Raw genomic sequence first — 26,355 nt, forward strand, 5'->3', positions numbered from 1 at the left:
AAAAATCAAAAGGGGAGCGCGATGCCAAAAAGTTTGGGAACTAAGCTAATTCGAACTAACGGATCCAGACTAAAAAACTAGTTCAAATTAGCTTTTAAGACCAGAAGAGATCTTCAGAATCATCTAGTCTGACTAGCAACAGACCAGAGATCTTCACACAGTAAGTAACTTCTGCAACAAACTAATAATCTCTGTTTACACTTGAACAGGTTGTTTAAAAAGAGATCTAGCCTTAATGAAAAGACTCCAAGTGATGGAAAATACTCCACAGCTATTCCAGTCAATCTGTTAAAATGTGCACTCTATCTCTGATTTGGATTTGTCAAGCTTCACAATAATACCTAAGTTTCATATGCATTACTATATGGAAGAGTGTCTGTCAAGGGAGGATGGTGTCATTACACCCATTTTACAGAAGGGGAAACCGATGCACAGAGAGAGGGGACATGCTTTGCCCTACATCACCCAGCACAGCCAGGAACAGAACTCATCTGACTCCTCAGTTATATGAGACAAATGAAAATCAGCCTCCCCACGGGGGGGAAAGAAAGGTGGAGGGTGGGTCACCATGGCTAGGACAGAGATTGGGAGACAAGACGCCCAGTTTTGTCCTGACTCCAGAAGGAACAGAGACAGGGCGGCAGGAGGGACTCCTGGGTCCCGTCACTGACTCGCTGTAGAGCCCTGCGAGCCGCCAGGAGCGCAGCACGGGAGGCTGCCGGCGGGGCAGAGCGGCGCGGTGGCTGGGCCAGCCCCTACCGGGCAGCCCCGGGGGCGGGAGCTGCGAGGCCGGCCCCGCCCCGCCCCGCCCTTGCCCCGCCCCCTCTCTCCAGCCCCGCCCCCTGCCCGCTCGCCGCTGCCCCCTGGCGGCCCGTCGGCTCCGCGCAGCCCGGAGGAGCCGGATCCGGTCCCGCAGCGGCCCGGCCGGACGATGTGGTTCTTCTCCCGGGACCCGGTCCGGGATTTCCCCTATGAGTTCGGCGCGGAGGCGGGCGCGGAGCGGGGGGAGCCCGCGGGGCCCTGGCAGCTGCACCGGGGCAAGAGGAAGGTGAATCCCCCCCCTCGGGCCCGGCCTGGCCTCTGCCCGCCTGACGTGGCGGCGCCGCCCCGGCCTGCTGCCGCCGCCATGGGGACCCCAGCCCGGGCTGCGGGGGGAGGTTTCCAGTCTCCCCAGCCACGGGCGCGAGGGGGAGGGAGGTTTCCAGGCTCCCCGCTCGGGGTTCGGGGGGTGGCGAGGGAGGTTTCAGGCCTCCCCCTTCCCAGCCCGGGATAGGAGGTTTCCACCCCATCCCCCCCGAAGACCGGGATTGAGGGTTTCCAGGCCCTCGGGTCCTCTTCCCCAGTCTGGGGTGAAGGTGGATTTTGTTCAGTCCTTAAAAATGGAGGGTGTGTGTAAAAGGGCAGTTTCAGAGAGCTCTTGGACCGAGGCGGGTTAGCAGAAAACACCCCCCCTCAGAAAAAGTGTTGAATAATCCCCCAAATTCTGCTTCTCCCCTTGTATATGGGTCGGTGAGGCTCAAGACCCCACTCAGCTACTCTTCTCTAGGATAGAGGGAGGAGTCCGGGGCCCCCCTCTAGGGTGGAAGAACGTTTCAGGGGGCCCTTTAGGTTCTCCCCTGGATAACAAGGATTTTCAGCGCCCCTTCAAACTCTGTCCACTCTTGAACATTCCCAAATATAAATGGTCCAGGGCTTCTCCAGTACAAACACACCCCTTTCAAAAGCAGTAGGGGGATATCCATGGAGTCTAGGGCTAACTGCAGTTCTCTAGACCAATGTTTCTCAAGCTTTTTTTTTTTTTTTTTTTATAAAGTACCCCTTTTAAAAAATATTATAAGTACCCTTAGTACCTACAGTTTTCAGACACACACATTTTTTCTACCATTGCAACGCATTTGTTTAAACAACTTAATTGTAGCCGGGTGGGCGATGACATTTTTGTGTGTAAAAAGTGCAAAAATAATAAAGCGCTGTAAAACTTAAAACAAAAATTCAGTTTTCTCCAAATTTCAGGTGTTGACGTTCCCCCCAGACTTCTCTCTAGAACCCCTTAGGGTACTCGTACCACTTGTTGAGAAACACTGCTCCAGACTCAGGGGACAAACAGCACCATGAAAATGGGATGGTTTAGCCAAAGTGGCTGACACACCCTCATTATAGGGTCCATCTAATACTAGTAATATGTAATAGCTAGTGGTGATATATATACAGCTTTTCATCAGATCACAAAATCCCTTTTCAAAGCAAGTTGATATCATTATTCCCATTTTACAAGTGGGGAAACTGAAGCATAACGAGGGGATGGGACTTGCCAAATACCTAGCAGGCCCATGTTGAGCTGGGAATAGAACCCAGAGTGCAATGTTCTGTCCACCAGACTACATTGCCTCCCACAGGCAGACCATCCCCGACTTCCACCTCGTAGTCATCTCTCCCCCCCCCCCACCACACACACACTGTCCTGCATGGGAGAAAAGATGAGCCAGCAATTTGGATGCCACCATGGGACTCAGTTAACCTGGGTTCAATTCCACAAACTCCCCATGTGACCCTGGGCAAGTAAGAATGGCCATACTGGGTCAGATGTCCATCTAGCCCTATATCCTGTGTTCTTACAGGCACTTCAGAGGAAATTAACACAACAGGTATGACGGGATCCACCAATTCCCGCCTTCTGGCAAGGTCAAATCCCTATTTTGTGCCTCAGTTTCCCCCTTGGTAAAACGGGGATAATAGTACTGCTCAGAAACTATGGGGCCATAGACATCCTTAAATAAATAGCATGTACACTTCTTTGTTTTTCTTCAGACTACAGGGGATCTGGTATCTGTTTTTGTCTATGAAATTAAACCTAATTCGGATGAACAGACGCAGGTCGCCAAGGCAGCTTTCAAGCGCTTTAAAACCCTCCGGCACCCCAATATTCTGTCCTACATTGATGGATTGGAGGTACTGTTTATTATTTTGATTTGTGGTGGTATCTAGCGTCTATGACATTTACAATTTTGCATTGTGGCCATGTCTGGAGTCTCATAGAGGCAGCAAGTGGGGGGAAGGCGTACTTCAAAGTGGCAGCGCTGCTGTGCGGCAGCTTCCCCTTTAAAACTGCCATCTCTGCATGATTCAAAGGGGCAGCTGTGGAGCTCAGAGTCAGTTGGGGACTCCCCAGCTGATCCTGGGCTCCCGGAGGCATTTCCTCGGAACCTGGGGTCAGCTGGGGACTGCCCACTTGACCCTGGGCTCCTAGCAGCATGGAATGTAGTATGGAGCATTTCAAAGCAGGCCACATGCAGTCCCAGTCAGCAGGACTTCCCACTGGCTGTAGGTGGAGTTCCACATTCCTCCTTTGAAATGTACAAGAGCCCCAGCAGGAGGAATGAGGAACTCCATATCCCAGCAGGGGCTCTTGTATGTTTCAAAGGAGGAATGCAGAAGTGCCTATGGACTAGTCGATGAAAATTCCATCGACTAGTCAATTAACCACATTTTAGCATCCTTAGTTGAAAAACAATTTTTAGGTTGCTGGGTTGATACTGTATGGAATGATGTTATATATTGACAGCCTTTATGAAACTGCAGCCAATCCTGAATCTGGATAAAGCAGTGTGACCCAACATGTCCAGTTTGCAGTGGGCCACCACAGCACTTTTGGCTTCTTATAATGTTTGCATTTATTTTTACCTATTTACTTGGTAGGGCCCAGCAACCGTGAACAAGATTGGTGATTCTCTTTGGAACACTGCGTGATCCTGACAGAGATCTGGGCCTCTTGCCATACCAGCAGCTGCATGGACCCGCCCTCCCAATGGGGACGGGTCAGTCAGTGTTGGCTGGGGCAGTGGCTGACACAAAGGGGCCTCGATCTCAGTGATGGAGGGATCTGTGTGGAGCCTGGCACAGTATAAGCTCCTGATCTTGCTGGGGGGTATGTGTCCCTGCAGTGCCTGAGACAGTGGTGTCCCATATCTTGTTTGGGAGATTCTGCACAGTGGCTGGCACCAACGGGTGCTTGATCTCAATTGGTGGGGAAGGAAGGCCATTGCGCTGTGCCTTGAAAACAGGGGTCTCCAGTCTCAGTTGGGGGCTGATCAGTGCAATGCCTCCCTCATCTCAGTTGTGTGTGTGAAGGAGGGGGGGGTCTCGGAGGTGTCAGCCTGACAGGACCCCTGATTTCAGTTGTAGGGGTAGTCTGTGCAATACAAGGTCCAAGAGGATCTTGTTTGGGGTTTCATAGTGCTACTGTAATGCTACTAACAACATGCCCAGCACAAAGGAGCTCGGATCTCATTTGGATGGAGCCTCCTGGTGCTTCAGTAACAAAAAGAAACATGGTGTGTGTGTTTTTTTTTCCTGGGCTAGACAGAGAAATGCTTGCATGTGGTGACAGAGCCCGTGACACCTCTGAGCACTTACCTGAAGTCGAAAGCTGACTCTGGAGGATTAAGCGAACAGGAGATCTCTTGGGGTCTCCATCAGATTGTGGTAAGATACAATGAATGATTTCAAGCAGATGGGTTGTGCCTGCATGGACATCCCTAAACTATCAACTCCTCTGCTCACAGCTCCTAGTTTTGGTTGCCTGTCAGTCTTAATCAAGCTTTTTTGAATTAGATTTTTAATGCTTGTAATTTTGACAGATGATACTGATCTTTCTTTTTAACCTGTTTTTCAATTTTTATCGATTTTTTTTTTCAGAGTTGCAGTAAATTCTGGAAGTGGTGTTGGAGAATAGGGGTCTCAGACTAATTGTATAATGGCAGTAGATGTTGAGATTAAAAAAGTTAAGGCTTTATAGCTGTTAAAAAAACGGTCAACATCGCAGGTTAAAATATAAAAAGTAGCGATCCTTTAATCAAACGTTACTATGTGCTTAAATAGCGTTTTTCTTACTTATCTGTACATTTCAATAGTCGAAGGAGATATTTTTTTCATTGATTTGTGTGTATGGTGAAATCAAGATTTACCGATAAAAATCTAATCTTTCCTAATGTAGTTTTAATAGAGCAGTGTGCTGACATAGTAGTAAAGATAATTTTATTTCACTGCACTCTGCTGAGATTTCGAGTTGTGCCCAGGCAGAACACGTGTCATCTTCTTTAAGCAGGTATAGCTGTTGAGGGCTGCTGTCCTGCCACTTATCGCTTGATCTGTCTGGGAGTAGAACTGTCTAGGTTAGACCCAACTGAGGTTTGAAAGAGACTTCTGTCATTTTCCACTATGATATCATATTGTCTGATCCAGGACGCTGGGATAAACCAACCATGAGTCAAGTGAATAACAGTATTTTTTTATAGATGGGTAAACTGAGGTATGGGAAAGGGAGGTGATTTGTCCAAGAGCGTACAGGGAATCTGTTCCAGAGCTAGCTAGGAGTTCTGACTCTCAGCTTCCCCACCCATCCTTCTCTTATCGCTAGATCCCATTCCTGACCTATAGCTAGGAATGGAACCCTGGGCTCCCAGTCACCCCTGCTCTAGACCACTAGGCCCCATTCCTGTTCTAGAACTGGAAATGGAGACCAGGAGTCCCTCAATTAGACCATTCTGTCTCTTAAGATTCTTTTCGCAGGGCTCCCAGTTTACTGTCTCTCATTTGTCCTTCCCTTCCCAGAAAGCTCTCAGCTTCCTGGTGAATGACTGCAACCTCATCCACAATAATGTGTGTATGGCTGCTGTTTTTGTGGACCGTGCTGGTGAGTGGAAGCTGGGTGGCCTGGATTACATGTATTCAGCCCAAGGTGACAACATCCCGCCTCGGAAAGGGATCCCTGAGTTGGAGAGATTCGACCCGCCAGAGAAAACAGATAGCAGCAAAACCGTTGGGGAGAAATGGTGAGTGGGACATGGGGAAGGACCCATTAATCTTTTCCCACCTTAGCTAGCCTGCAGGCTCTTTGGGGGCAGCGACTTTCTCACTGTGCCTGTGCAGTGCTCAACACACTGGTGCCCTGATCTTAGCGGAGTGAGGTCTGTGGAGCACTAATCTTTGTTGGGGCCTCTCTAGATATTATAATAGATTAGTAGGTATTAAGACCAGAAGGGACTGTTCTTGCTTACGCAGGCCAGAGAATTTCTCCCTGTGATTCCTATATGGAACCCAATTGCTATCAAAGCCCAGGCTATGGAAGGAAGAAGCTGTGAGCGCTGCTTTATTGTTCCATACATGCATTGCTGGGGTTTTATTGTTATTTCAGGGACTGAATTCATATTACACCCGTAATTGTTAGCACACTCTGTGGTCTTTCTCCAGTCGTCTTCCATGACCTGGTCTTTCTTTTTCCACAGTGTCCCGCTATATGTTTGTGCAAGAGCCTTCTCCTCTGTAGCCCCTTGCTCTCAGAAATCCCTCCCTGCATCTTTCTCTGCTCTCCTCTCAGTTCAGCCGGCATCAGCCTTCTCTTCTCTGTGTGTGCGAGACACTTGTCTGCAGGCAGAATTGCTGTAACCCCTCTACTCCCCTCTGCTTATCTAATCTCTGCCACCTATTGACAGTGCATGCGCAAGCAAGGGCTTCCATCTCATTTCAAGCCCCCCACTATTGTTTGCTTAAAGTATCTTAGGGATGTGGTTTCTGTGGACTGATGCTATGCGAAACATTTTCCTTTCCTGTGGGAAATGCCTGGGAAAGTTACATTGGTTCTTCTGCTGTCCCAGGTCTGCAGACATGTGGCGTCTTGGCTGCCTCATCTGGGAGGTTTTCAATGGCACCCTACCCCGCTCATCCTCCTTGCGATCCCTTGGCAAGGTAATATGGTCAGTCCCTTCCCACCCTCTCTATTGATAGGGCCTGGCAAAGTAATTAATCAGCACATCTGCCTGGATCCAGTCCCTCTACTTAATACTACTTCGCTGGGTGTGTTGTCAGCAATAGGACTCAAACCTGGAATCAGGAGCCTCTGTGATGTTGCTAAAAAAAAGGGGGGGGGCTGTAGCAGACTCATTAATCGCTGTCTTTGGCCCAGCAATGGCTTGAGGAGGACAGAGCACCAGATGGAGTGGCTCTGAGTTACACATGAAAGGGACCCAGCAGGGAAAATTGATTTCTGGAGGATCTTGCAATGTGCTGTGGGAAAAGAATGTTTTCCAGGCCCCGTGGAATTCAGAAATAGTACTGGCTCTTATGTGGCACTTTTCATCAGTAGATCTTAAAGTGCTTAGCAATAGGGATGTTATGTTTAGATTAATTAACTAATTGAATAGTTGATGGGATTTCCATCGACTATTTGATTAGTCTATAAGAGTGCCTCTGCCTTTCAACTGTAGCAAGCGCCGGTTACAGTGCAAAAGCAGAAGCCCTTCAGGGAATGTCGGATCAGCAGGGGACTCTTCCCCTCCCCCACTCTCCCTGGCCCCATGCTCCTTGCAGTACCTGAGCCTTTGAAATGTAGAACAGCCCAGGGGCTCTTGTACATTTCAAAAGCAGAAGCCTCGCAGGGAGCATGGGACTCCCCCACTGGTCCCACTCTCCCTGTGAGGCTTCTGCTTTTGAAATGTACAAGAGCACCACTGGGGCTCTTCTACATTTCAAATGCAGAATTATAGTAGAAGTGCCATGAGCAGAGACTGCTTCAGTCCCCGCTCGCCCCATTTCCTGCTGTGCCTCTACCTCCCCTGCTGGGGGGAACTGGCTTCTACACTGGCTCCCCCCCAGCAACAGCTCCTGCTCCCCCCGCTTTGCTGCCTTTCTCTGATAGAAGCAGCAAGGCAGGGGAAGCGGCTAGTCACATCACTAGTTGACTTGTCTCTTACATCCCTACTTAGCTAAGTAGGTTAGACTCATTCCCATTTTACAGATGGGGAAATTGAGGCACAGAGGTGGCACAGTGTTACCACGCAGGCCAGTGCTAGAGCCAGGAATAGAACCCAAGTCTTTTTTTATCTCAGTTTGCTAGGCCATGTGCCCCGGCGCTAACCATCAGCTTCACCCTGTTAACATGAGAGTGAGTCAGTGCAGCTTTCTTTAGGGGTGCATTGGTGGGGAACTGGTGGGGGTGAATCGTCCCCAGAGGAGGCGCGTGCCGGGGCGTTAACCTCCTCTGCAGGGGGGAGGAGGCGTGCTCTGGGGCTTTAACCTCCTCTGTGGGAGGAGGGGAGAGTCGTCCCCAGAGGAGGCACACGCTGGGGCTTTCCCTCCTCTGCAGGGGGGAGGGGGGTTGTCCCCGGAGGAGTCTCGGCAGGAGGCATGTGCGGGGGAATTCCTGCCCCCAGCAACACCCTGTCCCCTGATACAGAACCTTGTCCCCACTGGCACCCTGTCCCCTGATGCAAAACCCTGTCCCCTGCCCCTCTCCCCAGCACCCTGCCCCAGCACCCACTAGCACCCTTCCCCAGTACCATGTCCCCTGCTCCCACCAGCACAGTTGGGGCCACATTAGTGAGGCTTGGGGGGTTTTTGGAGGAGTTATTGCATCTCACTTGTGTGGCCCCCAACTGACTTTTCTGTGGGTCATTGTCTGTATTTATGCCCTTCTCATAAATACAGACAATGCAGAAACTTTTTGTGTTTGCCATAGTATTTTATTAAAAAATGAAGCCTGTGGCCAACAAGCCCCCAATTGGGGCCAAGCCCCCATGTGGCTGCAGCATCATAGCACTCCTGCACTACCACCCCCCACCTTAGATCTGAGCCTAACATACACTAGAACCCCCTGCCCTGAGCCCCTCACAGACCCCAACCCAAATTCCAGCACCCTCATATCCACAAGCCTGTGGCTTGCTTAGTACCCCAACCCTCCATCTGACCCCAACACTCCCCAGTCTGGAACCTCCTCCCTGAGCCAGTGTCCCCTTCTCCACCTCCTCCTGCATCCAAATGTCCTCCCAGAGCTTACACCACTCACCCCTTTCCACACCCAAATCCCTCATTCCTGCCCCAGAGCCTGTCTCAACCCAGTGAGGGTACGGCCAGACTGCAGGAGTTTTTCCAGGAGTCCAGAGACATCCTGGAAAAACTGGTCTGCGTCCAGGGATGCGTTTGTTCTTCTGCTTTTTTTAGTAGAAGAGCAAACATGCTCTTTTAGTAACCCCTGTATTCCTCATTCCACAAGGAATAAGGGGGCTTCCGAAAGAAGGGGTTTTTCTGACATTTGGTCCAGCCTAGACAGGCCAAATGTTGGAAAAATCTCTTCCTACAGAAGAATAGAAAAAAAGCGGCAGTGTAGAGTGTATAAGGTCTGGGGATAGCAAGTGATGGAGAGGAGCAAAATAGAGAGGGTGGGGCTTCAAGGAAGGGGTGGGGTTTTGGGGGAAGAATGGGGCGATAGATCTTGGCTTGTTCTGACATTTAAAAAGTGATCGTGGGTGTAAAAAGGTTGGAGACCACTGCTTTAAGCAGTCCCTGATGGAGTTGTGCAACTGCAAATACGTTTATGGTTGGGGTGTTGGACAGTAGTGTAGGGCAATAGTTAGAGCACTAGACTGGAAGTGGGAACTCTAGCGGGGAGAGGCATCTAGGGGGGAGAGCAAAGGCCAGGGCTCCTGGGTTCTACTCCTAGTTTTAGGAGGAAGGGGGCAGGTGGGAAGTCTAGTGATTAGTGTGGGGGAAACAAGAGCAGCCAGGACTCCTGGATTCTATCTCCAGCTTTGGAAGAGGTGGGAACCGGAATCAGGATTGCTGGGTTCTCTTCCCAGTTCTGCCATGGAGTTGCTGTGTCACTTTGGACAGCTCAGCTTGTTTCCCTAGGCCCCAGTTTCCTCATTCCTCAAACAGGGATAATGGTATCTACTGGCCCCAAGCTGAAAAGATCCCAAATGAATTAGCATCCCTACTGAATGCTTAACCAACATGAAAGACACCTCTTCCTGACTGTAGAATCTGTACTCTCCTCTCTTCAGATCCCCAAGTCGCTGGTCCCCCACTACTGTGAACTGGTGGGGGCCAACCCCAGAATACGCCCCAACCCTGCCAAGTTCCTACAGAACTGCAGGGGCCCCAGTGGCTTCATGAAGAACAGCTTTGTAGAGACCAATCTTTTTCTGGAAGAGATCCAGGTAAGAGCAGTGCCTTAGTAGTCTCATCACCCCCTGGATGGAAAGTATTAGAACTTTGTGTGGGCCAGAGATGCCCCCTTGGGCAGTACTGACCTTTGTCTTGGCTCCATTTGTAGGCTCGCTTCATAGGAAAAAGTGGCTTCCAGAGCAGAGTTAATTTTGTAGGGGAGGAGGTTGGAACTGGCTTGAGTGGGGAATTGGATATGAAGCCTTTCCACTCTAAAAAACACCAGCTCTGGTCTAGCCTCACAGTGGGGAGGGAGAATGGGATGTGAGGTCTTTCCTCTCTAGTGAGTACCAGTGTCAGTTTTGCTGAGGGGTGGGAGGAAGGGGGACTGGTTGACTGTGGAGGCAGGGAAAGGGGGTAAAGTGCCTTTTTATTCCACAAGGCATTAGTTCTGATGTGACCCCAAGTTGTGGAAGGGACTGGCAGGTTCAAGGTTAAATAGGATAAAGACCACTTCACTTTTAAGTCACTGGTTTGACATCAGCCCTTGTTAGTAGAGATGGAAATTCATGCCTCTGTATGGAAGAACAAGAACTTGGTGTATTTTAGGGATGTGAAGGACTAGTTGACTATCCAATAAGCAAATGCTTATCAGATAGTCGACTGGTCGCTTCCCCCCCTTGCTGCCCTGTCAGATTGCAGCAAAGGGTGCGGGGAGAGGGGGAGAAAAGGGGATACTTCAAAGTGGCAGCGCTGCATGGAGCCTGGGGTCAGATGCGCTGTGTGGCGCTGCCGCTTCGAATGCTGTGGGGCGCCCAGCGTCAGGCTTCTTGTGGCAATTCAAAGCAGCAGCACCACGTAGAGCCCAGGATCAGCTGGGGTCTCCCTCCTGACCCCGGGCTGTGTGCGGCGCTGCCGTTTTGAAACATCACCACGGTGTTTCAAAGTGTCAGCGCCGCACAGAGCCTGGGGCCAGTGGGGGAGTCCCCAGCTGACCCCAGGCTTCGGTGATTTTGCCTTTGAAGTGTAGCAACAAACTTAGGGCTGTTGCTACACTTCAAAGGCGGAAGTGCCCTATTGACTAATTGAATAGCTGATGGACAAATGCATCAACTATTTGATTAGTCAGTTACCAGATACTTACCATCCTTAGTGTATTCCCAGCTGTTTCCTAGTGGGAGAGGAGACCGCACCATCCAAACCTTCGTTGCCATTAGTTCTCGTATTGGCAGCCCCAAAGGAGCAGGCTAATCTGGCCCAGTGACTCCATTTCTCATTCCCCCTGTCCTCACAGATTAAGGAACCAGCAGAACGGCAGAAGTTCTTCCAGGAGCTGAGCAACAACCTAGATACTTTCCCCGAAGATTTCTGCCGGCACAAGATCCTCCCACAGCTGCTGACAGCCTTTGAGTTTGGTAGTGCTGGTGCCATCATTTTGACCCCACTCTTCAAGGTGAGCTGCTGTTCTAATGGTGACATTTCTCTGTTTACATCTCGTGACTGTGCTGGCTCTTTAGGGGACATGGTTACCAGCCTGTTTCCTGTCTCTGGGCATTCTGTGGATTGTAGTTCCTAGAGTGAGCAAAGACTGCTGGCAAGGGGACTTTACTTGTGGGGAGGGGAGAGCTGTTGCTGCTGGAGATGTGGGACTGAGACAGGAAGGAGGCAGGAAAACACAAAGTAGGCCTAGAGGGACAGTTCAAAGTGGGGACAAACTTGCTCTGTTGGCTAGAGCCCCAGATGGCTGGATCTCCACCTGTGAAATTGGAGTGCTTGGGAGAAGGGATATTTTCTCCTAATTGCCTTCTGTGATGAGATAACTGGCTCTGTGGATCTGGAGAAAGTGGGGGACGTGATATACCTTGACTTTAGAAAAGCTTTTGATATGGTCTCCCACGGTATTCTTGCCAGCAAGTTAAAGTAGTATGGCTTGGATGAATGGACTATAAGGTGAATAGAAAGCTGGCCAGATTGTTGGCAGCAGTGGGTAGTGATTAATGGCTTACTGTTTAGTTGCAGCCAGTATCAAGTGGAGTACCCCAGAGGTTGGTTTTGTGACCAGTTTTGTTCAACATCTTTATTAATGGTCTGGATGATCAGATGGATTGCACCCTCAGCTAGTTCATGGATTGTGCCCTCAGCAAGTTCGCGGATGACACTTAGCTCAGGGGAAAGGTAGATAACGCTGGAGTTAGAAATAAGGTCCAGCATGACCTAGACAAAGTGTAGGATTGGGCCAAAAGAAATCTGAGGAGATTCAATAAGGACAAGTGCAGAATCTTGCACTTAAGCCAAAAGAATCCCATCCATTGCTATAAGCTGGGGACCAATTGGCTAGGCAGCAATTCTGCAGAAAAGGACCTGGGGATTACAGTAGATGAGAAGCTGGATCTGAGTCAACAGTGTGTCCTTGTTGCCAAGAAGACTAATGAGATATTGGGCTGCATTGTAGGAGCATTGCTAGCAGATTAAGGGAAGTGATTACTTCCCTTTATTTGGCACTGGTGAGGCCACATCTGGAGTATTGCGTCCAGTGAAGGATAATGAAAATGATTAGGGGGTTGGGGTGCGTGACTTACGAGGAGAGATTGAGGGAATTGGGTTTATTTAGTCTGCAGAAGAGAAGAATGAGATGTAATTTGGTAGTAGCCTTCACCTATCTGAGAGGGAGTTCTAAAGAGGATGGAGCCAGGCTGTTTTCAGTGGTGGAAAAGGACAGAACAAGAAGCAGTGGTCTTATGTTGAAGTGGCAGAGGTCTAGGTTGGACTTTAGGAAAAAGTTTTATTAGGTGGGTGATGAAGCACTGGAATGGGTTAAATAGGGGGTGGAATCTCCATCCTTAGAGGCCAGGCTTGACACTAAGAGCCCCATTCACTCTTCCACATCGGAGTCCTTGATTGGTCTTCCATGCCAGGGTTCCGTGTGCTCTCTCATTTCCCCCATGCCAGGAGAAGGAAAACTGAGGCCAGAGAGCTGAGCCACCACTACACATTCCTCATGAACTGACACATGATCTTGTGGGAAGAGGGGAGTGGCTGTGGAAATTAGGGGACCCCATTCCCCATAAACTAGAACATCTGAACATCCTATATTTCCCAGGCCTACCAGCATGGACTGTGGAGGAGATGATGCCCAGAGCTGACAACGGTACCCCAGGAGCATCTTCAGATTAATTTATTGGTAGAGCTTTGCATGTCCCACATCTCCTCCAGGACCAAAGCCTCCTTTTTAACTTCCAGTGTTCCTGCAGGTAGGAAAGTTCCTGAACGCAGAAGAATATCAGCAGAAGATCATTCCTGTCATCGTCAAAATGTTCTCCTCCACCGACCGAGCCATGAGGATACGACTGCTGCAGCAGGTCAGTGATCAGCCTGCATACTTGGGCAGATCCAGGGGTCAGATGGGTTAGCAGGAACCAGGGCCGACTTATCCATGAAGCACAGTAGGCACAGTGCCTAGGGCCCACGATACTTTTAGGGGCCCATGAAAATGTTTTAATTTCTTTTAAAATCAGAAGAAAAAAAATGAACTTTTAGGGTGGAAGAAAATGTTTTAATTTTTTTCTAACATCAGAAAAAAAATGAAACTTTTAAGGCCCACGAAAATCTATTAAATTTTGCCTAAAACAGAAAAAAAAAATGTTGAAGTATTTAAAGTTATATCAAAAATAATTTTTAATATTGATATTATTATGGTGGGAGGGGCCCATGAAGGCAAAAGTGCCGAAGGCCCACGAAAGTCATAATGCGGCCCTGGCAGGAACAGCATTTTTATGTTCTTGTTAGAGCAGGGAGGGAATGGGGAGTCTGGACTTGGGTTCTGTTCCTGGCTCTGGTAGGGGAGTGGGGTCTGTCTAGGGTTTAGAACCAAGAAGAATGTGAACTGCCACTTCTGGATTCAGCTCAGCTCTGGAAAGAGAGTGGCTTGGTGGCTAGATCGCAGAATTAGTGGACTGGACTTTGGGGATCTGTTTTGGGAGAGAGTATCGCCTAGTTGTTAGGTTGAGGGGGCTGGGAATTAGAACAGCTGGGTTCAATGCCAGGCTCTGGGAAGAAGTGTCTTGCCGCTGTGACTCAGAGCCAGGATTTCTGGCTCTGGTCCTAGGTCTGGAAAGGTTTGATGTCAAAGGTGTTGAAGTAGTGTTTGGGAATCAGGACATCTGGGTTCTGTTCTTGGCTCTCCCCAGATGATGTTGAGTCCTCATAATTTTGACTATACGTAGATCTTGCTCAGAACTAGACTGAACATTTAAGTCCTGACTGGCAGCACATGCATATATGTTTGTGTTGCAGATGGAAAACTTCATTCAATACCTCAACGAACCCACTGTCAACACCCAGATCTTTCCCCACGTTGTGCATGGCTTCCTGGACACCAACCCGGCCATTCGTGAGCAGACAGTGAAGGTAGAACAGTAGAAGGGCTAATGTGATCTTTGGATGTATAAAGGGGGATCTTGCATAGGGTGGTTCTGGACCTTAATATCTGGCTCTGGTGTAACCACTGCTGGAATACTGTCCCCTGTTCTGACACGCACACTTCCAAGAAGGATGTGGATAAAGTAGAGAGTTCAGAAAAGAGCTAGGACGGGGCTAGAGGGAACCTTTTTTGGGTCAGGGACTGCTGACCCACAGAAAAATCAATTGGGGGCCACACACACAAGTGAAAAGAAAAAAACCCAACCCCTCCCACCCCATTCCCCCCAAAAAGAAGAAAAAAAATCCCCAAACCTCTCACTGGTGTGGCCCCCACTGAGAAGGAGAAAGATACTCCCCACGCTCGGCTCCCACACCAGAACCTAGTGATGTCCAGGCTAGTAGATTTTGTGTGCTCCAGCCCTGCGGCAGAATGGTGATGGGGCGGCTAGAGCACCAGCATGGGCTCCCCAATGCTGGGAGGAGCTCTGAGCCTCAGGGGCTGGATCCAAGCAAGCTGGGGACTGCATCTGGCAATTAGGGATCTTAAATATCGGTTAATTGAATAGCCGAGTAACCTCAAGAATTCTCATTGGTTAGTTGATTATTCTGTAGTCCCCGGGGGTGGGGCCAGCAGCCTGTGTGCTCTGGCCTCACTCCTGAGGAGCCCCCTGCCATTCCGTGCTGCTGCCTCTGTATCGGAGGCAGCAGTGCAGGGTGCCAGGTAGGAGCTGGTCTGTAAGGGGAGACAGTTTAAAAACCAGCTCCCCTAGTGGTCCAGCTGCCTGTCATTCTGTGCTGCAGCCTCTGATAAAGAGGCAGCAGTGCGGGGTGGCAGCAGCCACTGTCTAGGGTGGATCTGAGTTCCTGGACTCAGTGCAAGCCAGAACTGTGCCAGGCTGCCTGTCCACCTGGGTCCTAATAAACTTTAAATGCAGAGCCACAGCAGGGATAGGTCCCGGACTTGTTTCAAGCCAGGACTGAGCTGGACTGCTGGCCAGCCTGCTAAAAATGTACTGGCAAATACAGGGGAAAATGCATGTAGTCTATAGCATTAACCTATAAGCTTTTGCTAATCGGTTAATCAACTGTACTGTTACATCCCTACTGGCAATCCATTTTGCTTATCAAAAGAAGGGTAATGGGTGACTTAGTCACTGTCTATAAATACCCCCATGGGCAACAAATCTTTATTAATGGACTTCTGTCTGGCAGAGAAACATCTAAAAAGATCCAGTGGTTGAAAGTTGGAGCTAGAAAAAGTCTGACTGGAAATAAGATGCCATTTTTATCAGTGAGGGCATTTCTCAAAACCCTCTTCCCGTGCTTCTGTGTCTGGTGCTTCCTTGCCACCTTCTCCTGTAGCTGGTGTCTTTTTTCTCTCACAGCTCTGCTAAAACAATGCCTAGGAAGGCCCCTCTGTCCCCTGAATTCAAATGCCTGGGCAGCCGCATACGTGCTGACACACACTTGTTTTTATTAGAACCAATGTTCCCTCTGTTTCTATCCATGTATGGATTTTTTCCATCCATGTGCAGAATGAATTTTTTTTATGTGCACCATCAGGAGAAACAAGAAGCCTCGCTGTGAGTGCTCTACTAATCATCAGGGCAACATTTGAATTTCTCCTGAGCAGCTGCACAACTGCACAGTTTACAGGGAACTAGGGATGTTAAATTGTGGATAACCAGCTAATCGAGTAGTTGATGGGGGGATGCTCGCTACCCCCTCTGCGGCTCTGACTACATTTAAAAGGCAGAGGTGCAGCATGGGACCCGGCATGAGCTGGGACTGCTTCATGCAGCCCCCAGTTTGCCTGGATCCAGCCCCTGAGGCTCAGAGCTCCTCCCCAGCATTGGGGAGCCCATGCTGGCGCTCCAGCCCCACCGCCACCCTACTGCAGGACTGGAGCACACACCTCGTCTGCCTCACACCTGCTCCAGACAGCTGCACCTCTGCCTCCCCTGCCCCCCGTCCCCACTGCAGAGACAATACCCGGGGAGGGAACCAGCTTTTAAGCCATTCCCACCAGCTCCTGCTCCTCCGTCTCCCCCCAGCTGCTTCTGATATAGCAGCAGGAAGGAGTGGGAGGAAATGCAGGTAGTCAACTCAACTACCTGATAAGCATAAGTTGACTATTTGACTATTCTTTTACATCCCTACAGGGAACAATGGTTGAAGGCTCCTTAATATTTCAGCTCTAAGTTCATAAAGAAGCTTTAATGGCTTCTTACATGCACCATTAATGAAGCGTAGCAGTTACCTCCTTCTCTCCCAGTTTCAGTGAGGTTTAACTCAGCCCTTTCCTTGATATTAAGGGGCTTCATTGACAGACAAAGGACTATTGAATTATCTGCCTCTACAGGACATGTCAATTCCAAACCCCAATGGCTGTTACTCTGTTGCCTGACTATAATATGTGATCTGGGACAGATAGGACCATATTTGTGTGGTGCCTGAAATAATGGGGCCAGACCCCTTGTTAAGCTCTCTGAGGGCGGGGAGTATGATGTTATTTGTTGGCTCAGAAATGAAATTTCTGTTCCATGGGAAATTCTGACATTTCAAAAATGATTCTTCTTCTGATTCCCATGGAATGAAAGCTCTGAAAAAAATTGATTTGGAATCATTGAAATGTTTTGTTTTGATAATGCCAAGTTATTTCATTTTAAAAAGATAAAAGCATTTAGTTTATATCAAAACAATATATAAATTATACTGTAAATATAAATATATAACATACAAGTTCATGTAATAAAGTGAATCATGTAGCCTCTCATTTGCTCTCAATAATGTTGAATAGTTTGATTTGTCAAAACACTACAGTATTAAATGTAAGTAAATACAGTGCCTGTAATGTAATCTAATATTAAAGTTAATATAATATAGAAGTAGAAACTAAATACAATTAAATGATAAAGTTGAAACAGTCTAATCACTTGGACTTTCTTTCATTGAGAATGTTTTCAAAATCCACATCACCTCACGTTGTTTCATTTTTGACTAGACTGTGCTTTGTTGCGGAAAACTGTTTTGTCAAAAAGGTTTTCTCCGGCTATAATTGTTCTGTTTGTTCAGTGCCTGACACAATGGGGCATAAACCCTTTAAGTTCCATTCCAATAGAAGTGTTGCATAATACTAGCATCCTACTGAGGATAAAAGCCCTGCTGCAGCTGTACAAGGGATGCCCCCATGTTGTTAGCCATGCTTTCAACACATCCTGTGAACTAGGGAAGCCTCATGGCCTAATGGATAGGTATTAGACTGTGATTTAGAAGACCTGGGTTAAATTCCTGTCTCTCCCACTTGCCTGCTGGGTAACCTTGTGCAAATCACTTTAACACCCCATGCCTTAGTTTCCCTATATATAAAATGGGGTTATTGATATCAGCCGCCTTTGTAAAGCATTTGAGAGTGACTGATGGCAAGTGTTATGTAAGAGTTAGATGTTATTAGACCTGAGCTACCCCATGACCAGCCTCTTTCCTCCCCTCACAGTCGATGCTGCTTCTAGCCCCCAAGCTGAATGAGAACAACCTCAACATGGAGCTGATGAAGCACTTTGCCCGTCTGCAAGCCAAGGATGACCAGGGGCCCATTCGATGCAACACCACCGTGTGCCTTGGAAAGATTGGTCCTTACCTCAATGCCAGCGTGAGTGAAATGAGACAATTTCCTGCACTCCAGAGGGACCCAGTGCTGGGCGGGACGGGGAAAATAGGGACACAGACCCTGGTTTCTTTCCCTGGACCAATTCCCTTTAAAATCTCTATTTCCCACCAAGAGCTCATATGATGCAGAGGAAGATTGTGGCCACTTTAAGTGGGGAAGTGTGGATTGGAGATCCTAGCAATGCTTTAGCTTTCAGGAGGAGAAGCAGGAGGATTTTGTGGTTAAAGTACCACCTGGTTTGATTCCTAGCTCTGCCACAAAGTCAGTGTAACCCCTTGGTCAAAATGCTTCAGTGTTCTTTGGCTGTAAAACAGAGGTAATCTTTCTTTCTCCACCTTGTGTCTGGCTAGTCTGTCTACATTAAAAGCTCTTAAGAACGGGGACTGTTTTTTGTGTGTTTGTGCAGGGTTAGCACAAAGGGTTTTGATTTGTCACAGGGGCTTCCAGGTGCTACTACAATACACATAATAAATTGACCATTCTCTTCTTTCCAGACTAGACAAAGAGTTTTGATCTCTGCCTTCAGCCGTGCCACAAAAGACCCATTTGCTCCCTCACGGGCAGCAGGTGTCTTGGGATTTGCTGCCACTCACAACTTCTACTCTATGAATGACTGTGCATTCAAAATACTACCAGTTCTTTGTGTGCTGACAGTTGACCCTGAAAAGACAGTCAGGGATCAGGTGAGTTGGATCTGGAGTGCAGTTGGAAGAGCCACTAACTCCCAGCCTCCAGCTCCAGTGTCCAGCACACTGGGGGCCTCCAGTCTTGGCCAACTCCATTCTGGTGCCTACTGTGATGCTGGCTGCTGGCACCCAACCTCTATTGGGATCTGGGCAGTCACTGGTGCCACAAGGGCTCCCAGTAACTTTGCCTCTATCTCCTAGACGTTCAAGGCCATTCGAAGCTTCATGACTAAGCTAGAAGCTGTCTCTGAAGACCCATCTCAGCTCTCTGAACTGGGTGAGCAAGCCTAATCCTGCACTGAAGACTTCAGGCCTTTAAATACCAAACAAAACTAATGCACGTTTTCCCTTTTTTCTTTTTGCTCCTTCTGCAGAAAAGGACATTCATGCAGCTTCCACGAGCCCTGGGATTGGAGCAGCTGCCAGCTGGGCAGGCTGGGCCGTCACAGGGGTCTCATCACTCACGTCAAAGCTAATCCGAACCAATGCTGGGACCTCGGCAGGACAGACAGCTGTGGAAACCCCTACCGGAGGTGCACTGGAGCCACCAGGTGTTGGTCAGTCTTTACACAGCTGTAATCTCAATGCTTGAGTTGGGCTTTGTGCACTTGGAGGTGGTGGCATAGATGATGTTTAGTGGGGGCAAGTGCCCCCAAATGCTGTGGGCAGGAGGGGCAAGGGGCCAGCCAGCAGTTGTGAGAAGACTGGGGCCCACAGCAGGTGTTCAGCAACACAGCCAAAGAAGCAAAGCAAGCTGCGGCTGCGTTGTTTGCTTGCCCCACCACTGCCAGTGGGTGTGGGGGGCGTGCATGTGAAGAGGTGGAGTGGGAGATGGTGCAAGGGCAGGGAAGAAGTGGGGAGGGGTGGTGCAAGGGAGAGGTGGGGCCTGGGATGGAGGGGAGTTGTCCTGGCCATTCCCCAGGTTGGCAGAGGAGTCACGTGGCCAGTGGCTCCCCCCAACCCCTTTCACCAGTCTCCTCTGGGTGGTGGCCTCAGAATTTCTAGGAATAGCCATGCAGCACTTGGCACTGAAGCCAGCAGAAGCAACATTTCAAGCGATAAAAAGAAATACTTGTGTGTGCAGCATGCAGTTAGCCTGCAGAAGACTAGCCAGTGTGTAATAATAAGGATCAGTGTCCCTTTGGCTCAAGCGCTTGGCCAGTATTTGGGACTTTGCAGGGTTGTTTCCATAATGGTGGAAATCAGTGATGCAAGTCAGGTATATTGTTAGTTAGAGTTGAGTGAATAAGTGATGGTTTTTCAGTGTTGGTTGCTGAAATGAAAAACTGAGTCAGCTCAGAAAAACACCTGAAGTAAAACGAAAAACACAAAACAATTTTTGAAATCAATCTGGCTAAATTTGTAACCAAAACTTTTCTAAACAAAAAGTTGATTTGCAAGTTAAGGTTGAATATGGCATATAGTTTTAGTGCCCCTCAAAATGCATTTCTTAGCTAATTTACTATTTGCTGAAATTTTTTGCCCAGTTTTATTCTTTGTGTAATTTTGTCTGTTTATTAAAAATGCACAGAAAGTCCCGTTTCCCTGAACACAAGTAGAAACTAACAACAGCAGTTTCCTTGCTCAGAAATCCTCAATTCTGCCCCCTACTCAGATGTTTAGGCCAAAAAGGACCTTGTGACCTAGTTCAGGGGTTCTCAAACTTAATTGCAGTCTCACAGCAAAATTACTACATGCTCCTGGGGGTGAGAGGAAGGGGGAGGAGCTTGAGCTTCAGCCTGGGTCCCAGCAAGTCAAATGCTCGCCCTGGCACCCCCATTAAAATGGGATTGCAACTCGCAGTTTGAGAACCACTGATCCTACTCTTATCTTTGGTGTAATACAAGCCATAGGATTTCCTTGTGTTAATTCCTATTTGAAATAGAGTAGATCTTTTAGGAAAACATCCCATCTTGATTCAAAAATTGACAGTGATGGAAAATCCACTACAATTCTTGGTAACTTGCTCTATTACTCTTGCTTTACCTTATTGTCGTGGTAGATAGAAATGATTGCTTCAAATTAAAATAATTGAAGAAATCAGATTTTTTAAATTTTTAATTAAAAAATAAACCTACTTAAAATTAAATGTGATCTCTTAATAAATTATGTTAAAGCCTAAAAATACTGGAGTCTATTAAAAGCATTTAAATTAAATGGAAACAAATTCAGTAGTATATACCTGGCGCCAAAGTTTTAAAGAAAATCAAACTACTGAACTGGTGGAAATCACCACCGAAGAACTTGGAGCCAGAATTTGTTGAAGTGCTGAATGACTTTTGATCACAGTAGCCTCTTCTGGAGCTGCAGAGAGAATATTTTCTTCATTTCACTTTATTCAAGCAGCGGTCGAACCTCCTTAGTCCAGCACCCTTGGACCTGACTGGTCCCAAACCAGGGAATTTTCTGGATCAGGGGACGTCAGTGCCAGCCCCTCTGCTCCTAACATCCGGGATCCCTTTCTTAGGTCACTGGGATTCCATTCTTCCCTGGTCCCAGCCCGCCAGTTTTTCCCCGTGAGTGTTCCAGTCCTAGAACACCTACAGGATTGCTGAAGATGCTGGATCAAGGGTGTTGCTAGACTACGGAAGTCTGGATTACAGAGGTTCAACCTGTACTTCAGTTCAATGACTAGTTGATTCAAAATTGAGAAAGTGATTGGGAGTTGAAAAAGCAGGATAGTTTATTTTCTCTTTTCCAGTCTATGAATAAACATCAGTTTGTTTTAAATACAAAATATGTTTAATATACTTTCATTTTCCAGCACATTTAAAATAGTTTTATATAGCTATTACAAACATTAAAAAGCTGGGATTGCTCATTTTTAATTGAATTCCACAAATCACAATTAATTGCCTAATAAATAAGAAACAATTAAAAATCTGAGTAAATATATATCAAGCTATATAATTGCTTAAATAAATGTGTAGTGTATCCTGCTGGTTAGTAAAAAAAAATAGCATCACATTTAAGGTAAGAATGGTGCATGTTTTAATGATCACAACCAGTGAAAATAATTTGGTTAGGCAAATAATTTAAAAGCCCAAATGTAAAACAGGAATAGCCCTAATCCAACTTTCCTGCTTCATTATTTAACTCAGTTCTCTCTGCAACCCTATTGCAAACGTATGCTTGATACCCCTTTTGAATTTTTCTAGCTTCCCCTTCCAGCTATTGGTTCTTTTTAGGCCTTTGTGTGCTGACCCATTTCTATTCCCCATGTGGGGTCTTAGATCACATTACCCTCCAAAATAATTGCTCAGTGCTTCTCTGGGCTTTCTGCCTCCAACACACACTGTCTGCAACTGATCTCGTAGTCTCCACAGTCTCGATTCTGACCTACCACATGCATTGGTTGATTCCTCCATTCTTTGTAGCTGTTTCTACTACATAGAATGGCTTAATTGCTTCTTCTGTTGAATCTGCTTGGTGCACCCATTGACTGTAATTAGGGCTGTGAATGTTTTTGTATCCAGGACTCATGTGATGGCAGCAATTAGCACCTTCCAACATACAAATACATGAACAAGGGATTTGGAAGGGATCCCTGAGAAGTTGGCCAGTGTAGCTATAGCAGTCATGCACCAGCTGTTAACAGGAGTTTGGAGAAAACTTGGGCACAGTTCCCCTAATGCACTTGATGCAGGCCACTCTCAGAGAAAGACACCTTCTAATACTGAGGGCTTTTTTCTTTAAGGAGCCAGCCACATTCCTTCTCCAGCAACAGTACCAGCAGCTCCTGTTCCATCCAGCCAGTGGGATCTGGAGGAGGAAGTGACTGAGGAAGACAAGAATTCCACAGATAGATGGGATGAGGAAGACTGGGGAAGCCTGGAGGTGAGCAACACCCTTTCATCTGCAGTAGAGTTTATTTTAGGATAACAGGTGGGCTACCTCACTGTGTGGAGGGAAATTAGTGGAGCGGGAGTAATTTTAATGCAGTTTGTTTATTTACACTGCCTGTACAGTCCTGAGGCAGAGGCAGCCACAAAAGGTATGCAGGGCAATCTCATTTCAAGTTTCTCAGTCTAGGTCAGTGGTCCCAAGTGCTCGGGGCCAGCCCTGCCCCGGGCGCGCGGCGCATGCGGGGTGCCGGCCCCAGGCACGTGGCGAATTGGCAGCACTGGACACGCGGTGCATGAGGTCGTCGCCCCCGGGCATGCGGCACATGCGCGGCCCCGCCCCTGGGCACCCGGCAGCTCCAAAAGGTTGGGGACCACTGGTCTAGGTGCTAGTGCCCCATTCTCAGTTCCCCAGAAGCAATTCTGCCCCAAGAATTTGCTGTAGCTAAAAAGATTAAAGGCAGGCAGCAAACACCCTGCACAGCTTGGAATAGCCCCTGAAAAGCAGGCATGCATGCTTCCCCAAGCGAACTGCAGCACTGCACGTTTTCCAAAACTGGCTACTGCACACACGTAGAAGAGTGTGCACCACAATGCCATCCGGTGACTTCTGCTGTATTGGCTGTTGCTGCCCGACTGGAGATTCTGCCTCCTCATGTGCTGAGCCTCCTTTTCTGTGTTTTGACTTGTAGCAAGAGACTGAGTCATCCAAAGAGCAGGCGAGCCCGGATGACTGGAACACCCCGGACTGGGCAGAACCAGCCTTGGTGTCAAAGAAGCCAGCAGCCAAGATGGTAGGTTGATTTCCACACATGTTTTCACTCTGACACTACACCATATGCTGTCTTAAGTGCAAGTATCCCTTTCTGGGCTCCATGGTCTAGTGGATAAGGCACTAGACTAGGACTAAGAGGCCACCTGTGCCTCAGTTTCCCCATCTGGGAAATGGAGATAATAGTGCTTTGACGTCTACCGAGGAAGAGTGCTGCATAAGAATGAAGGATCATAACATCTGGGAACAGAGAATTTAGATCACTGTAATGGGGCAGGATAACTGTATCTTGGACTACAGTGACATCGAAACAATCTTGGATGTATAAGCAGGGTACAGGTTGGACTTTCCTGGTCCAACACCCTTGGGACCTGACTGGGCCTGGATGAGGGAATTTGCCGGACAACGGGAGGTCCCCTGACATTGCTCCTTCCAGCCAGGCTGCCTGTTGGCCAGCCCCAGCCCCGCTACCTGCTAAGTGGCACGTGACTGGCCGTGCTGCTTCTGCCAGGCTGCCCCTCCCAGGCTGCTGCATCCACAGTCCCAGCCCTGCTGCTGGGAGGCACATGGCCCCAGCTGTGCTGCTTCTGTCAGGCTGCCACGGCCAGCCCAGCTGTCCCAATCATGGTGCTGCCCCAGCCAATCTTCCCCTACTGGGCAGCCATGGTCCTGGCCCCTCAGCCAGACGGCAGGCATCCCAGATAGCGCTCCACTGCTGCCTGGGCTGCCCTGGCTTCTGAAGCCCCCAGCTCTTGGCCCTCCTGCTCCGGGGTTCTCTCATCCCAGGAGCATCTGTGGTCCTGCCAGATCCTGAATGTTGTTGGATGACAGAGATGAGATGGTTAAGGGAGGTGCAACGTGTAATATTGAGTAGGAGTAAAGGAATGGGGGAGGTATCATCCCTGCCTGTGGTAGTGGTGACACCATAACTGGATACTGTGCCTGGTTCCAGTGGCCGCACTCCAAAATGGGATGCTGTCCATTTGGAAAAGGCCAGCAGAGCACTGAGCCTGGGAAAGGGGACACCTGAGCCGCTCAGCCTGTTTAGTTTATCCCAGAGAAGGTTAAAATGCAACTTGATCATGGTCCTTCATTCAGACTAGAAACAATGAACACTGTGCTGTAGTCTGGAGGGAGACAGTGTGATCTAGTGGCTAGAGTGGCCGTGTCTGGAAGCCCCTTCAGTTCCTGTCTCACAGTTTGTTTGTCGTCTTTCTGTGGGACTGATCAATCTTCTCGTTCCCCGCCCCTGCTCCCCCTTATCGTTAACAGACCAACAGCTCTTGCAAGAAACAGGAATCAGACTGGACCAGCTCTGGCTGGGAGGTTGGATCTAATTGGAGCCACAAGAAGTGGGGTGCTCAGGGACAAAGCTCTGTGGCAGAGGACAGTTGGGAGGAGGATTTTGATTCTTGGACAGCACAGAAACTGGCCCCCTCACAGCAAGCTCCTGTGGCCCAGCCAGAAGGGACCAAACTGGCCAGTGAATATGACTGGGACAGCTCGTTGAGTGCAGAGAAACCAGATCCGTTCTTCTCCATCATCCCTACTCACAAGTCAACAGCAGAGACCCAGGTAAGTTTCTCCGTGTCTCACAACGAAGGGGGGTTTACAAACCCCACAATAGCCTGGGAAGGGCCAAGTCAGCCCCATTCCACTTCTACACAGTGGCCTTGTGTGTGACTATTGTGTTGTCACCCCCTCACTGTTAAAACATTTGCTGCCAAGTTAAGGCCATAACCGTGCTAATTCTGAGTCTAACTTCTGTTGCTAGCGAAGCCTGGACGCCATTGGTGAGTGGGGTACAGAGGAAAACTGGGAATCCGTGGACTCTGACCAGGGTGAGTTGCTGAAGTGGGAAAGTTGCCTATGATGGTTCCATCCAGCATTATTCCTACTAGCAGGGAATTCTTGTGTCTCCCTAGGGCTCAGCAGGGCAGAATTAGCACGCAAGAAGCGAGAGGAGCGGAAGAAGGAGATGGAAGCTAAAAGGGCGGACAGGAAGGTGGCAAAGGGACCTATGAAACTGGGAGCCAGGAAACTGGACTGACGGGCAACATGACAGTGGAAGCTCTAGTTATAGCTTGTATATATGTTCTTAGAATGTTAGTTTATACATACATCAGCAATATGGCCACTCCACCAACCAGGTACACTTGCATGCAGGGATGCACAGATTTGTGGTTTTACTGTATTTATTCTGCGTGCTTCTCAGTAAAAAGCAGCTGGGTGATTGTGTGGCTATTTGCATTCTTCTTGTATGTGCTGCAGTCTTCCTTGTTGTATATAAAGGATGTAGGAATAAATTAATTTTAAATGATCTGTGTTTAAATCAGAATGAATCCCTGAGAGACTCATCTCTCTCATCCTCTCACAAAGTCAGTCTTTCTCTCTCTCACACACACACGCTCTCTCTCTCTCTTTCTCTCACTCACGCACACTCACTCCACCACCACCCTTTCTTTCTTTCACACAGTCTCCCCTCTCTCGTTCTCTCTCTCACATGGAGCCCCTCCTCTCCCCAACTTTTTCTCACACACACAATCCCCCCCCCGCCCCCAGTATACTGTGTATGTGACAGAGGAAGTATCTGTGTGCAAGCAGCCTGTGAGGCCTGACCTCTGCTGTCTGGGCAAAAGATCGGAAGGGTTCTTGCAGGTGCTGCCAGGAGTGATAACAGCGCCCTGTGAGCATGGACTGTGGTGGAGGGACCCTCAACCTGGGGCTGCAGCTCACTCTCTCCCCTGCTCCAGATTAAGGATGTTAAATATCGAATTATTTACTAGTTGAGTAGTTGATGGAATTTCCATTGACTATTTAACTAGGCCCTTCCACATTCCTCCTTTGACATGTACATGAGTCCCCGCTGGGACTTTTGTACATCCCAAAGGAGGACTACGGAACTCTGTGTGCAGCCTGGGGCCAGCAGGAACTCCCACTGACTCCGGGCTGCACGTGGGTGCCAGCTTTGAAATCTACAAGAGTCCCCAGCAGGGGTTCTTGTGCATTTCAAAGCGGAAGTGCCCTCAT

General features: G+C 48.5%; 1 protein-coding gene across 1 annotated transcript; it reads left to right on the plus strand.

Moving 5' to 3' along the window:
* Window positions 1–855: 855 nt before the first annotated feature.
* Window positions 856–25,645, plus strand: SCYL1 (SCY1 like pseudokinase 1). The gene is made up of 18 exons (XM_075939171.2): window positions 856–1,048; window positions 2,809–2,949; window positions 4,360–4,482; window positions 5,611–5,831; window positions 6,654–6,744; window positions 9,834–9,989; window positions 11,231–11,389; window positions 13,188–13,295; window positions 14,230–14,343; window positions 17,852–18,007; window positions 18,520–18,708; window positions 18,913–18,988; window positions 19,086–19,268; window positions 22,409–22,548; window positions 23,246–23,347; window positions 24,598–24,900; window positions 25,100–25,166; window positions 25,251–25,645. The coding sequence occupies exons 1-18, from the start codon at window positions 932–934 to the stop codon at window positions 25,373–25,375; spliced, it is 2,571 nt and encodes an 856-aa protein (XP_075795286.1). The 5' UTR covers window positions 856–931; the 3' UTR covers window positions 25,376–25,645.
* The last annotated feature ends 710 nt before the right edge of the window (window positions 25,646–26,355 follow it).

The sequence above is a fragment of the Pelodiscus sinensis genome, chromosome 11 (genome assembly GCF_052426305.1).
Source record: "Pelodiscus sinensis isolate ZL-2025 chromosome 11, ASM5242630v1, whole genome shotgun sequence".
Taxonomy (NCBI): Eukaryota; Metazoa; Chordata; order Testudines; family Trionychidae; genus Pelodiscus; species Pelodiscus sinensis.

Bases quoted from the DNA above. Each gene is read 5' to 3' on its own strand.
- SCYL1 (XM_075939171.2), top strand. From the start codon at position 932: ATGTGGTTCTTCTCCCGGGACCCGGTCCGGGATTTCCCCTATGAGTTC. The intron at 1,049-2,808 runs GTGAATCCCCCC...GTTTTTCTTCAG, and splicing joins TGCACCGGGGCAAGAGGAAG to ACTACAGGGGATCTGGTATC. The intron at 23,348-24,597 runs GTAGGTTGATTT...TATCGTTAACAG, and splicing joins AGAAGCCAGCAGCCAAGATG to ACCAACAGCTCTTGCAAGAA.